Source organism: Brassica oleracea, chromosome C7, assembly GCF_000695525.1.
Source record: "Brassica oleracea var. oleracea cultivar TO1000 chromosome C7, BOL, whole genome shotgun sequence".
Taxonomy (NCBI): Eukaryota; Viridiplantae; Streptophyta; class Magnoliopsida; order Brassicales; family Brassicaceae; genus Brassica; species Brassica oleracea.
In genome coordinates, this window is record NC_027754.1 from 13,906,414 (window position 1) to 13,919,032 (window position 12,619).

General features: G+C 34.1%; 3 protein-coding genes across 8 annotated transcripts; 2 read left to right on the forward strand and 1 right to left on the reverse strand.

Annotated features, from left to right (window-relative positions):
• The first annotated feature begins 2,050 nt into the window (after positions 1–2,050).
• LOC106301929 lies at positions 2,051–5,351 on the forward strand. Of its 2 annotated transcripts, none has more exons than XM_013738417.1 (12): positions 2,051–2,179; positions 2,268–2,376; positions 2,446–2,509; positions 2,591–2,692; positions 2,778–2,842; positions 2,985–3,065; positions 3,408–3,487; positions 3,563–3,779; positions 3,910–3,965; positions 4,519–4,647; positions 4,752–4,935; positions 5,074–5,351. In XM_013738417.1, the coding sequence occupies exons 1-12, from the start codon at positions 2,130–2,132 to the stop codon at positions 5,197–5,199; spliced, it is 1,263 nt and encodes a 420-aa protein (XP_013593871.1). In that variant the 5' UTR covers positions 2,051–2,129; the 3' UTR covers positions 5,200–5,351. The 2 variants fall into 2 exon arrangements, with proteins under 2 accessions (XP_013593871.1, XP_013593872.1); XM_013738418.1 differs by having other exon boundaries at positions 2,452–2,509.
• A 295-nt stretch (positions 5,352–5,646) lies between these two features.
• Positions 5,647–6,955, forward strand: LOC106307107 (F-box/kelch-repeat protein At3g23880). The gene has a single exon (XM_013743975.1). It carries the CDS (start codon positions 5,694–5,696, stop codon positions 6,819–6,821), a length of 1,128 nt encoding a protein of 375 aa, XP_013599429.1. The 5' UTR covers positions 5,647–5,693; the 3' UTR covers positions 6,822–6,955.
• On the reverse strand, positions 6,885–9,636 carry LOC106307108 (probable magnesium transporter NIPA1). Of its 5 annotated transcripts, none has more exons than XM_013743976.1 (9): positions 9,416–9,636; positions 8,556–8,742; positions 8,401–8,457; positions 8,221–8,311; positions 7,977–8,137; positions 7,769–7,896; positions 7,560–7,697; positions 7,394–7,486; positions 6,885–7,308 (listed from the first exon to the last, which is right to left on the reverse strand). In XM_013743976.1, exons 2-9 carry the CDS (start codon positions 8,683–8,685, stop codon positions 7,102–7,104), a joined length of 1,005 nt encoding a protein of 334 aa, XP_013599430.1. In that variant the 5' UTR covers positions 8,686–8,742; positions 9,416–9,636; the 3' UTR covers positions 6,885–7,101. The 5 variants fall into 5 exon arrangements, with proteins under 5 accessions (XP_013599430.1, XP_013599433.1, XP_013599431.1 ...); XM_013743979.1 differs by lacking the exon at positions 9,416–9,636 and adding an exon at positions 9,211–9,364; XM_013743977.1 differs by lacking the exon at positions 9,416–9,636 and adding an exon at positions 9,111–9,195.
• Between the last annotated feature and the right edge of the window lie 2,983 nt (positions 9,637–12,619).

Below are 12,619 nucleotides of genomic sequence, written 5' to 3' on the forward strand. Positions count from 1 at the left end.
TAATGCTAGAAAGCAATCCGCAAAGCGTTATGAAACAAATAAGAAACATTTCACGGAAGGGCTATAAAGCAAATCGCAAACTCGTTTACAAAAGAACATAGAAACGTTTCGCGGATAAGCATATAGCAAATCACAAACATCATTTGAATGAAACCATAACAGGTTTGTATGAATCGTATATGAATAAACGTTTTTCGGTAGTGCTACAGAGCAAAACGCAAACCGTTTATGAGATAAATAAGAAACGTTTCGCGGAAATGCTACAGAGCAAATCGCGAACATCGTTCTAAAAACTGTTAACAAATCTTTGTTGAACCGTTTTTCAATCCGATTAAACGCTTTAAATAGAAAGCGAAAATAGAGTTAAGATTGTAGAAGTCGGATAACTAGACTGAGATAAACGATATAACAAAAGAACATGTTAAGGAAATTGACGATCTGTAAAGCGAATACGAGAACGATAAGAAATCGTATTCGCAAATAAACATGGAATCGAGATATAATCTCTTTCCTTAACTCTAAATATTCGCTCCGTTAGTGAGACGGTACTGTACGAATATCGAAACCCAGGATACAACCATGGCAGACGATCACGCTTCACTCGTGAATCGCCCTATCGAACTATAAATCTACGAAACACTCTCGAACTATAGACTTACGCTAAGGGATTTTTGCTGTTGGTTTTTGATACAAAAAAGTTAACCAATGAAGAAGGAGGAGAGTCGATATTTAAAGAGACGGACGAGAGCCACTTCCCGCAACAGAGGATAAAATGCATGACGTTTTTATTTTCTAAACAAACTACTTGTCGTTTTAAATAAAAATGCATGTCATTTTTTTTGAATTAAATGGCAAAACGTGGAGCTTAACTTGGTCCCAAAAAAATATTTTTATCGGACCGGAAGCCCTTCACCGAGGCCCGAGCCGGCCGGACGGCAGCGACACGCGCATGGAGAGCTCTCTCTACCTCTGAGCCGTTTAACACATAGTATGTGTGAGTGCATATATATACTGCTCAACTCTTCTCTTCCTCTCCGATGTGAGACTTTGTTAGTTTCATTTAACCACACATAAGTGGGTTCTTAGGCACACATAAGTGGGCTCTTATAGGCACACAAGCCCAATCATTTGTTATTCACATATTTTAATTAAACCCAATTGGTTTAATTGGTCCAACAGTTTCAATGGTTTCATCGGTAAATATGTTTTGCTATCATATTCCTTTGTGGTTGAATCACCATAACCAATCCATAATTTTGATTTTGAAAAACCCAATATACTGATTTTTCCAACAGAAACCAAACCTGGATTGTCCATCATCTTCAATCTCCCCGACTGTAACACACCATGGTGGCTCTTCTTGCACTGATTCATTAATTATCCATGCATAAATATGATATGCCCGGATCCCAAATTCGTTGATCATAACACGTGTAAATCTTTGGGACCGAAATTGGACATCGTAAAGGATTGAAGTGTCATTCACGGAGATTACTGGTATAACTTGCGTGAAATCAAAATAGTGAAATACTCCAAAAAGGGGTTTCTTGTATAACTTATAGATTTAAATATTTAGATATTAAAATATATTGGACATGAAAACGGAATCCAAAATAGTTTGAATATTTTATAGCAAATAAAGATTATATCATGTATTTTTGTATTTTTTCTAACAAAATAAAACTATAGAAAACTGGTCAGTGTAAAACCTGATAAATGTTTGGATATTAGTTAAGTATCATATAAAATAAAGAGTGTTTTAAATGGGATAACCAAACTAAATTTTATATTTTTAGTAGTAAGAAAAAAACAATGTAAGGTATTCTTCTTCAAAAGCCATGTACAAAATTTGACGTTTTTAGACATGAGTGAACTGAATCGGAATTGCAATTGGCAATAAATTGAACCAGTATCGCTATAAATCGAATTCTTTGGGTCTGATTGACACAAACAATAGTTTCGGGGTTTTATGTTAAAAGGAGCTATAACCTAGCACCGAATTTTAAAAGGTTTTGTTTCTGTCTATCCCCTTTCCCATTTGAAAATTGAAAATTGAAAGTCGCAATCGTCTTTCTTCTCTCAAGTTTCAACTTCACTTCCTCGCTAGCCGCAGATAGAAGCTTATTGCCATGGAAGATCATCCCCATGACGAATCCTTCGATCTTCAAGAGATTCACAGGTTTCTATCTCCTCTCTCTCTCTCGTTGTTGATTCCTTGATTTTATTTTTCGGGCGGCTTGTTGATCTTATTTGTCCGCCATTCTCAGCCGCGTAAAAGAGCTCGAGTACCGTCACCGTAATTGCATAGACGAATCTGGAGAATCGATTCCTTGCGGTTTCGAGGCTTTGGCACAAGATTATGCTCTTCAGCTTGAGGTAATTGCGAGTGTGAGAACTCTTTTAGGTTTCTTCACTGTAGAATAATGCTAATTTGCGTTATGGAAGACAAAGGTGAAAGAGATTGTTGAAGATTATTGCCATGTTGATTCAATGGATGTTGAAGAGTCAGGTATGCTTCTTTTACTTTGCTGTTTAATGAGTAGTAGATGAATGATGTAAAGATGAAACTAATTGATGCTGAATCTTACAGATGCTTACTTGGAGTATTTGAGAAAGGAGCTTCATTCCGCTGAGGCTGAAAGTGCCCAGGTTTCTCAAGAAATTGAACGTCTTTCCAAGTCTCATGCGAAAGGTTTGTTATTATATTTCGTGTATGCCATCCAAGTCCTGTTATCTGTCTCTATAATATGAGAGTTTTCTTTCTATGAGTTTGTTAGATTGTACTAGTCTGGAAGCGGATCTTGAAGGTCTTCTATTGTCGATTGATTTTCTGACATCTCAGGTTACTTACTGTTCGTTGCCCTCTGCACACTACTTTGTTTAGAATTTACTGAGTTCAATACATGAACTTTCCTTGTAAAGTAGAAGTTTTTTTCTGATGGAATCAAATGGGTTAGTTTGAGGGTTCTGTGGTTTTCATTTAGGATGTGAACAAGTCAAAAGAGAACCTACCATCCAGCAGCTTGATGGAAGTATGTGATGTGGATTATGACGCGAAATTTAAGGTGCGTGTCTGTGAACATATATATATATATCTCAACAAAGTTTCATCTTTCTGACTTATAATCTTCCAGTTATTCCAACTATTGCTTAGTCTGATTGATTAGACCTAATGTGGCACAAAGTACAAATAAGCAACAGAACAATATACTGTCCTTCCTTACAGTTCTAGTTTTCCCTCCTTGAATAACGTCGTAGTGGTTAAGAGTTAAGCATCAAAATGCCATCGCTGCTTGTCTTCATGTTGTTTTATGTTGTGCAGAGATGAATTCATATTCGTTTTTAGATTAGAGCTCTACTTCTTCTCTGCTTAGTTTCTATACATCCCTTTTTCACATGTTTTTCAGATGTGTGAACTTGAGAATCAGATTGAGGAGAAAAGGGTGGTTCTCAAGTCATTGGAAGATCTGGATTCTGTACGTAAAAGGTAATGCACACTGTGCTTTCAGATTTACGTCCTTTCACTGACTTTATTTGGGTTCTTCACCTTTTCTACCTTCAGGCTTGATGCTACAGAACAGATTGAGGACGCATTCACAGGCTTGAGGGTTCTCAAGTTTGATGAAAACTTCATTACGCTCCAACTGCGAACATGTATTCCAAAACTAGATGGCTTGCTTGGACAGCACGACCTTGTGCACACTACTGAACCATCTGAATTGATCCATGAATTGCTAATTCATCTCAAGGATAAAACTACAGAGATAACAAAAGTTGAGGTAAGAACACGCCTCCGAGTTTTTACCACCGACGTGTTTTTGTTTGAGTTTTGCATGAATATAAACGAACTTTTTTGTTACTTCCTATTCCCTTTCGTGAATAATGCTAAAATCTACTTTTCTCCCTCAGATGCTTCCAAATGATGTATACATAGGAGACATCATTGACGCTGCTGATCCTTTCAGGTTTGTCCTCTGGCTTCTTTGTGTTTTCCTGAAATTTGGTTTACTTATAAATTGTGAATTTTACTGCTACGTAAATTATTAGACTAATAAGGAATAATAGACGATAGATGATAACTTCCTATCTATTCTTGCTATCAAAACCTTGCACTTGATAAATTTGTTGGTTTTCAAAAGGTTACTCAGACTCTGGTTTGAGTGTTTCCAATTGTATGAACCTTTTGAGCTAAACTAGTTCATGTAATTACATGGCAAGAAAACCCTGGGATGACTGTTCTCTATCATCTAGGTCTTGTGTTTCAGTATAGATATTTTTTTTTTGGGACAACAGTGTTTCAGTCTATAAGTTATGGCTTTCTAGCCCTTTTGCCGGATCTGCAGTTTTCTAAATTTCAGTTAATACTAACTTTCTTCTGGTAACATAGCTTCAGTAAGTTGAATTAATGTATAAACAAAAAAGGGTATCCTTTAAAAGTGCAGGCAGATAAGATTACACTCTGCATTGCTAGACAGATAAGATTACACTTGTGTACCATAAAATATCTTAAAACTGCAGGCAGATAAGATTACACTCTGCATTGCTAGACACAAGATCTTCACTCCAGTGGCTTGTCGCCAAGGTGAAAGAAAGAATTATTTCGGCCACTTTAAGAAAATGTATGGCGAAAAGTTCGAAAACAATCAGGTGAGTCTTTCCTTTCCAGTAGCTTGGGACTAGATGAATTTTTTTTTTCCGATAGGAAATTCATGTTTTTAAGCAAGCCAATTCACTGCATAATCTTATGACAGGCACACGTTCGAATACTACGACAAAGATGAAACAATTGTGGCTCATACAGCAGGAGGTATCGATGCATTTTTAAAAGTCTCTGATGGTTGGCCGCTGCTGAATTCTCCACTAAAGCTCGCATCTCTCAAGAACTCTGAGAATCATTCAAATGGAATCTCGCTGAGCCTAATCTGCAAAGTAGAAGTAAGACCCTTCAATACTTCTCGATTTTAACAATTTCACCATAAGAAAATCTCTGTTTGCTAAAAAATAATGATAGGATGTTGGTTTCTGGTTTTAATCAGCTTAACGATTTTATCACTTAAATCTAATATATGTCAGGAACTAGCGAATTCACTGGATTTACAGACCCGGCAAAACTTATCAAGCTTCATGGATGCTATTGAGAAGATACTTATGCAGCAAAGTCGTGAGGAACTCAATTCCAGTGAACCTTCCCAAAAGTGAGTTACCAAGAAAACGTCCTTGACTCCATAACCTAACATGTTTTGAGAAGTTTGTTGCGTGTTTGCTATCTGCAACCCTTTTGTTGTAATACTTTTGAAATAACTTCTGCCCACGGTCAAATCATATCTAATGATGAAGCTTGTTTTGCTTTATGCTTATGAAAAGAGCAAATGTGACAACAGATTTGACATGAAGGAGCCAAACTTTTATTGTCCTATAACTTCTTCTGGTCCTACCCATTAGCCTTATTGTCCTCAAGTTGCATTCAAATGTCAACATCTTTACCCACTATACTTATGTCATAATGTATGTATATGTACCATTATAATTCATATTTTACATTATCTTCATACACGCATCCCCGCTGTTCCCACACCCACTTGTGCATATAACTAAAGAAAGAAATAATCTCCACTTTCTTTTTCCTATATATTTAACTGCTGCAAGACTACTGGTTGAAAGCCAAGAAGTCAGCGGTTCCTCTGCTCACACTCATGGAGGAACCCACCATAGAGAGCTTCTTCTTCTCTCCAACTAACCTTCCTCCTGAAATGATGGAAGAGATTCTCTTGAGACTACCCGTGAAGTCACTGAAGCGATTCAAATGCGTTTGCACCTCATGGAGGTCTTTGATCTCAGAGACTCTGTTTATTCTGAAACACGCGTTGTGGTTGGAGGCGTCCAAGGCAACCACTTCTAAGAAGAGCCCATACGGAGTCATCACAACGTCTCGATACCATCTCAAGTCCTGCTGCGTCCACTCTCTGTATAACCAGCCAATGGCCAACGTCTTTGAGCATGATGGTGAGCTTTTAGGCAGAGATTACTACCAAGTCGTGGGAACCTGCAATGGGTTGGTCTGTTTCCACGTAGATTACAACAAAAGCTTCTACTTGTGGAACCCCACCATCAAGCTTCAACAAAGATTGCGTGGTTCGGATCTTGAAACGGGAGATGAGGCTGTTGTAAACTATGGATTTGGTTATGATGAATCTGAAGATGACTATAAGATAGTTGCATTGTTGCAACAAAGGAAGATAGTTGCATTGTTGCAACAAAGGAAGAGAGAGGTAATGGTTTACTCAACGAGACAAAAGCTATGGAGAAGAAGCAGCAGCAACACTTGTTTTCCATCTGGAGTTGTTCTTGCTAACAAGTCAAGATCCGGCATCTACATCAACGGAACACTAAACTGGGCAGCTACTCACTCATCATCATCAGTTTCTACCATCATATCATACGATATGTCACGAGATGTGTTCAAGGAGCTTCTTGGACCAGGCTGTTGCAAGAGAGGATGTTTTACAATGACACTTGGAGATTTGAGAGGATGTCTTTCGATGGTTTGTTATTGCAAAGGAGCAAATGCAGATGTTTGGGTGATGAAGGAGTTTGGAGAAGGAGAATCTTGGTCTAAACTCTTGAGCATTCCCGGTTTAACTGAGTTTGTTAGACCGCTTTGGATCTCAAGAGGTTTGGTGGTTTTGTTGGAATTTAGATCCGGTTTAGCTCTATACAACTGTGCCAATGGGAAGTTCCAGTACCCAGTTCAAGACAGCTTGAGCAGTTGTCGGGACGCTAAAGTCTATATCAAGACATTGGTTTCTCCAAGGGACCTTTAAGATTGGCTTTAACCAGACCTATGCAAAACAATTGTTTTCAACTTGGATTTGGTTCAGTTTATCTGCGCACCATTGTTATACATCTACTTTAAAAGTATTTTAGTTCTTTCTTTTAATCGTAAAGTTACATTTTTCATGTGGGAAACAATATAAAAAAAAAACAATCAGTCAAATATTCCTAACAAAATCATCAACATACAAACACACATCCTTGTGCTCGTGTCTACGTATATAGAAGAATCTGGAATGTTAGATCAAACATTTGGATGATAAAAAATTCTCAGGAGGCTATTTTATCTGAGGTGGAGCTCCGACCAGATCCTGGACTGGTGAAGACAGGATTGTCTCTAGGCGTAGAGGAAGCTCCACGACCACTCGCACTGTTTCCCATATCTTTAGTCTTATGTAGCAGAAACGTTCCTGACAAAATGGTGACAAAACCGCACAGTTGTGTAGCGATCTTTAACCCGCTCTGCGAAGCCCAATCCTATAAATCACATAGAGGAGAGGTTAAGAACATGTTTTGTCATGTTAGATGGAGTTTAACTTGGGAGGGAAGAAAAGGATTTGACCTTGAACATGATCATACTAGCTATAATGGTGAAAGTTGTGAACATAACGTAGTAAACCGGAGAAATAACCGCTGTGTTGAACGTATCCAATGCCTTTTTGCAAAATACAACAGAGAAGAAGCTCAGAAACAGATAATCAATGAAAGTTAGAAGGCTTTTTGTTTACCTTGTTCAAGTAATTGATTTGCAAAATGCAACAAACCGTGACTACTATAATAAAAATCCAAGTTTGGAAGTATTTGAACTGATTCATCTCTGAAAACGTCAGCTTTATGGCAATGGCCACAGCTTTCACACTCATAACCTAACAACACAAGAGACAAAGGTTGAGGAAATATACTTAATAGAGAGAGAGAGAGAGATGAAGGAGCTTACAGTGAGAGAACCCATTAAAGAGCAGATTCCAACATAAACTATCAAATGAGTCTTCCCATAGCGAGGTTCATAGTAGAAGATGAGTACAAGCACCACAATCAAGATCACAGCAGAGTACACTAGAAACCCTGATCCAACAGCAAAATGTCCATATCAATCTTTACAAGAATCTACTTGCACATCGAAGCTTGTGGATTAGTGATCATACCTGGTTCAATAGCAAGCTTCCAAACTTGCTTGACAGATTTTATTTCCTGCTCGTGAGGGGCGTGTAAGACTATCGTTGTAGACCCAACAACACAGAGGACGCAACCAAGCACTCCGAATATGTGAAGTTTCTCTTGCAAAATGAAATGAGCTAGCACTGCGCTGCGTAAAACATGTGCTTTTTCGTTTTCAAGATAACCTATAGTTTATATAATCTTCATACTAATGTAGTTGTTCAAGGATACCTGAATATAATACTAAGAGCTCCCAAAGGTGTGACTAGAATAGCTGGTGCAAATGCATAGGCTGCAAAATTGGCTACTTCCCCAACAATCACTAAAATGAAGATAACCAAAATATACTCGTTATATCTCTCTCAGCACAATTCAAACAGAGATTTTTTGAACATTACTGATAAGACTCACTCGTAATCATTCCAGCCCACCACCATGGTTCATACAAGTATCCATGTCCTCCTTCACCTGATTGTAGATAAAATCAACAAAAAAAAAAAACATTAACAACCAATATTGCAAAACTGAAGTCTGAATTCAAGAACAAAAATGACATATATAAAGACCTGCTCGGACCCCGGATGCACCGGCCTTCTTGAGACCTTTTTTCTTGATAATGAAGCTAGAGCCAATGAAGATACTTGAGGAGACTGCTAATATGAGTCCATTAATGTTATCAGATGACATCTGATCCATCTTGCCTTGTTTTTGTATAAGAAAGATGAATCAGCCTGAGATATAAAAAATTTCCACCTGCAGATTTAAAAAGAAAAAAAAAAACACAAAACAGGTTATGAACATGATCAAATGAGATTTCTTACTACAACTAAAAATCTGATTTTTTTTTTTTTTTGGATAGATTGTAGAAATATAGAGCTCCTACAAAATTCAAATGATGACTGATTACTTTAATGATGAGCTCATCAACCAGAAAAGGACAAATCTTTATACCCAGAAAAAAAATGAAGAAACAAACTTTTTACTCCAAGAATAAAATCAAAATCGATGCTTTAGAGAAGATTCTTCATAAAAAAAAACTTTGATGGGCTTGTTCCTCTGATTTATGAACAGAAACAAAAAAAAACGTAAGAGAGAACTCAAAACCCTCTGATATACGTTACCTTTTAAATTCACATTTAACTATTAATTCTCTCCAATCAATTTTTTAATATAAGAAATATATAAATGGTAGGAGAGACAAGAAGCAAGTGAAGAACATGCCAAACACTTATATCCAATCGCTTCACTTATCATCAAACACGGAACTCAGACGCTATATTAGATTAGAATCGCGATTGCAATCAAAGAAAACGATTACGGCGAAAAGAAACAAACGATTGAGTTAAAAGGTGGTGAGGGAGAATAATATCGCTAGCAAGAACGTGTCCTCTATTAGAATATTCGAATTTGAAAGGTAGTAAGGTACCTTTATCTGCTTTGCCACCTTCTCTTCCCCAAAACAAAAAAGAAGAAGGAAGAAGAATGTGAGAGTCTAAGAGGCCATGGGGAAAGGAGACAACTGATTTTCTAGCAAATTTCGATTAAAAAAAACTAGGGTTTTTTATTTAACTAAAGCTTCAGAGGGAGCATTAAGAATCCAGCGGATATTGGTAACGCAACAGCTCGGATATTTTGCTACTCCACATTTATTTGTTTCCAATTTTTATACTTTCATGCTCTCCACCTTCTTTTATTTCCTTTTATTCTTTTCTTTTCCATTTTTTTTTTACTTATGCCAAAGTTTCTTCATTCTTATTTTTTTTTCCTCTTACAAAATTCTCTTTTATTTATATTAACTTTTTCTTTTGTGAATTTTCTAACCTAAATAAAATCAGTTTCAAAAAAAATTATAGACGAAGTCAACTAACAATAAACCTAAACTTAATGTTTAAAACCTCTAGTTGCTCAAAAAAATGTTTAAAACCTCTAATGAAAAAATACACAACTTGTTTCAAAACAAAAAAAAAACCCAACTATTATTTAAACGTTCTAAATATTTTTTAAAAAATATATTAAGTACATATAGCAAAATATATGAGGTATCATAATCTTTTTAAAGAAAATATAACTTATATGATTATATTATTATATAATCTTCATTACTATAATTTATTTATTATAATGTTACAATGCTTTATTAGATTAAAAAGCTAAAACAATATCTAAATGTTCGCCTATAACAATTTTTAAAACACTAAAACAACTAGGTTGTGATTTAGAGTTTACTAGATGATAACCCGCGCGTATGCGCATGGTTAGTCTTTTATACTAATGTTTGTTCATTAAATGGTTTAAACATTTTGCAACCCTACAATTTTTATCGATTGTAAAATGACGAATATAAATTTTGGTCTTTTAAATGTATCATCGTTGTTGAATAATTAACGTATTACATCTCGTTTTAATTATTTTTAATACTTTATATGCACAAAAGAAAATTAAGTTTTGCGGCTGACACAAATCACCAAAACCAGATAGGCAACAGTAAAATGACGAAAGGAGATTAGGTTTTCTTCTCTCGATTTGTTTACTATTAACTCTCCATAATTGATTTCATTTTCTACCGCTATACAATTGTGCTTTCGTTCTCGTTTCTGTTTCACTAATATGAGTTTTTTTTTTAACTTTTTCTAGTGAATTACATAATTGCCACTTTAAAAAGATGGACATTTGTAAAATTTAGTTCCACTCTAGATACATATCTAAGAATCAAAATTTTGAAGAAAATCACTGGCAAACTCTATTCACATGTTAGTGTTCAAATCTATTATATCAAACTGTTATAGAATATAAGTGAAGACTTGAAATATAAATACCGGTCTAAAAATCATCTAATTCTAGAACAACAAACCAAATAATTTATTTTATTAAATTGCGCTTTTGAGGTTTAGTTACTTAATAGTTTACCGATAAAAAACTATATATATAATACTTTACAATTCTAGTATATGTAAACTATGTATAGATTAAGGACTTTTTATTTATTAAATGATAAACCAAAAAAATTATAATAAATAATTTAAATCTCTCATTCTTACAATTATAATAGCTAGATATAATATTAGGGAGAAACAAATATTAGACGAATGATCAAATCTCTCATTCTTCAAATAAAATCAAAAGAAGGTGATTGGAATCTTGTCGTGATATTTTACTAAAAGATTTTTAGGAATAAAAATCAAGACAAAATATTTAATTTGAATGAACTAATATATATATAGTGCTTCCAATATTAAAAATCACTTCAATTTGAAGAAGTGTATATATGGGATTGTCATGATCAAATAACATATTAGAAACCACCTATTTTAAAAATAATTTGTATATATAAAAGTATATATATTAGAGTAAGCAAATAAATCAAAACCAATACCTTTTGTTTATTTACAATCATGGTTTCGGTAAATAAATTAAAAAATCATTTTATTTACTTTATATGGTATATAATTAACCTTTAGTGATATTTACATATATATATATATATATCATATATTTTAATATAAATATTTATTATTGACACTTCGTACTCATATGATTTTATTAACATTTGTATATTTGTTATAACAAAAACTTTAACCGTTAATGACAAATTTTTTAATGTAAGACTTTTCAATAAAAATTTTAAAATTAAAATATTAAGATTTCAATAATGTTTCAGTGAAAATTTTGAAATTAACATTTTTATATAGTATATAGTTTAATTTGAATGATATTAATATACATAATATGAATATCTATTAATGTGACTTCATATTGATATGATTTACGATCATTTGTATCTTGCTTGAACAAAAAAAAAATGTTAAACCATTGATCACAAAATTTTCAATGTGGGATTTTTGTCATTTTTAGTAATTTATTTTAATTTATTTTAATAATATAAAATTAAACAAAAAGAGAGAAGATATAAAAATTGTTATCAAATATATATTATTCATAATCATTAATTGTCATATATATGTTAATCATATTAGGGAATTCCGTAGCTTTTATTTAAGAAAGAATTGAGAATATTATTTTGTACACTACTAATTAATTTGTTACTTAGTTTAATAAAAAATATACTATATATTTATATGAACCAAATTATTTTTCTAAAAATTCTAAAAATCATCGTAATGATGACACGTGGCTACAAAAATATGTTGTAATGTTCTAGAATTAATATATACGGGATATGAAAATTGCCAACAAGTTAAAACGCTTGAGATGGTTTAATCGAATGGAAACCTTATTAGTTGGGGAGAATTGCCAAGTGTGACTCAAAACTTGGAGTCAAACCCAAAACAATACCCCAACTTGGGTCAAAGGCAAAAGTAACCTAAAAGGCTATTGAAATTACAACTATCCCCTTGTGACCAAACAAAAAAACGGAATTTTTTTTACGTTTCTACCCCTCGCAAGTCGTCTGTTTAGACGACTTGAAAATAAGTCGTCCAGACGACTTAACTGAAAGTCGTCTGGACAGTTAGTCTTAAACATAATTTAAAAATTTTGTAAAAAATATTTTGATAAGTGAAAAATGGGAATTATGTAATTAACATATGTCTTAGGAGGTATAAATTAAGATATAACAAATTTCAATTGTTTTCAGCATAGATGAGTGAAAGTAGTGAGTCATGATATTCTT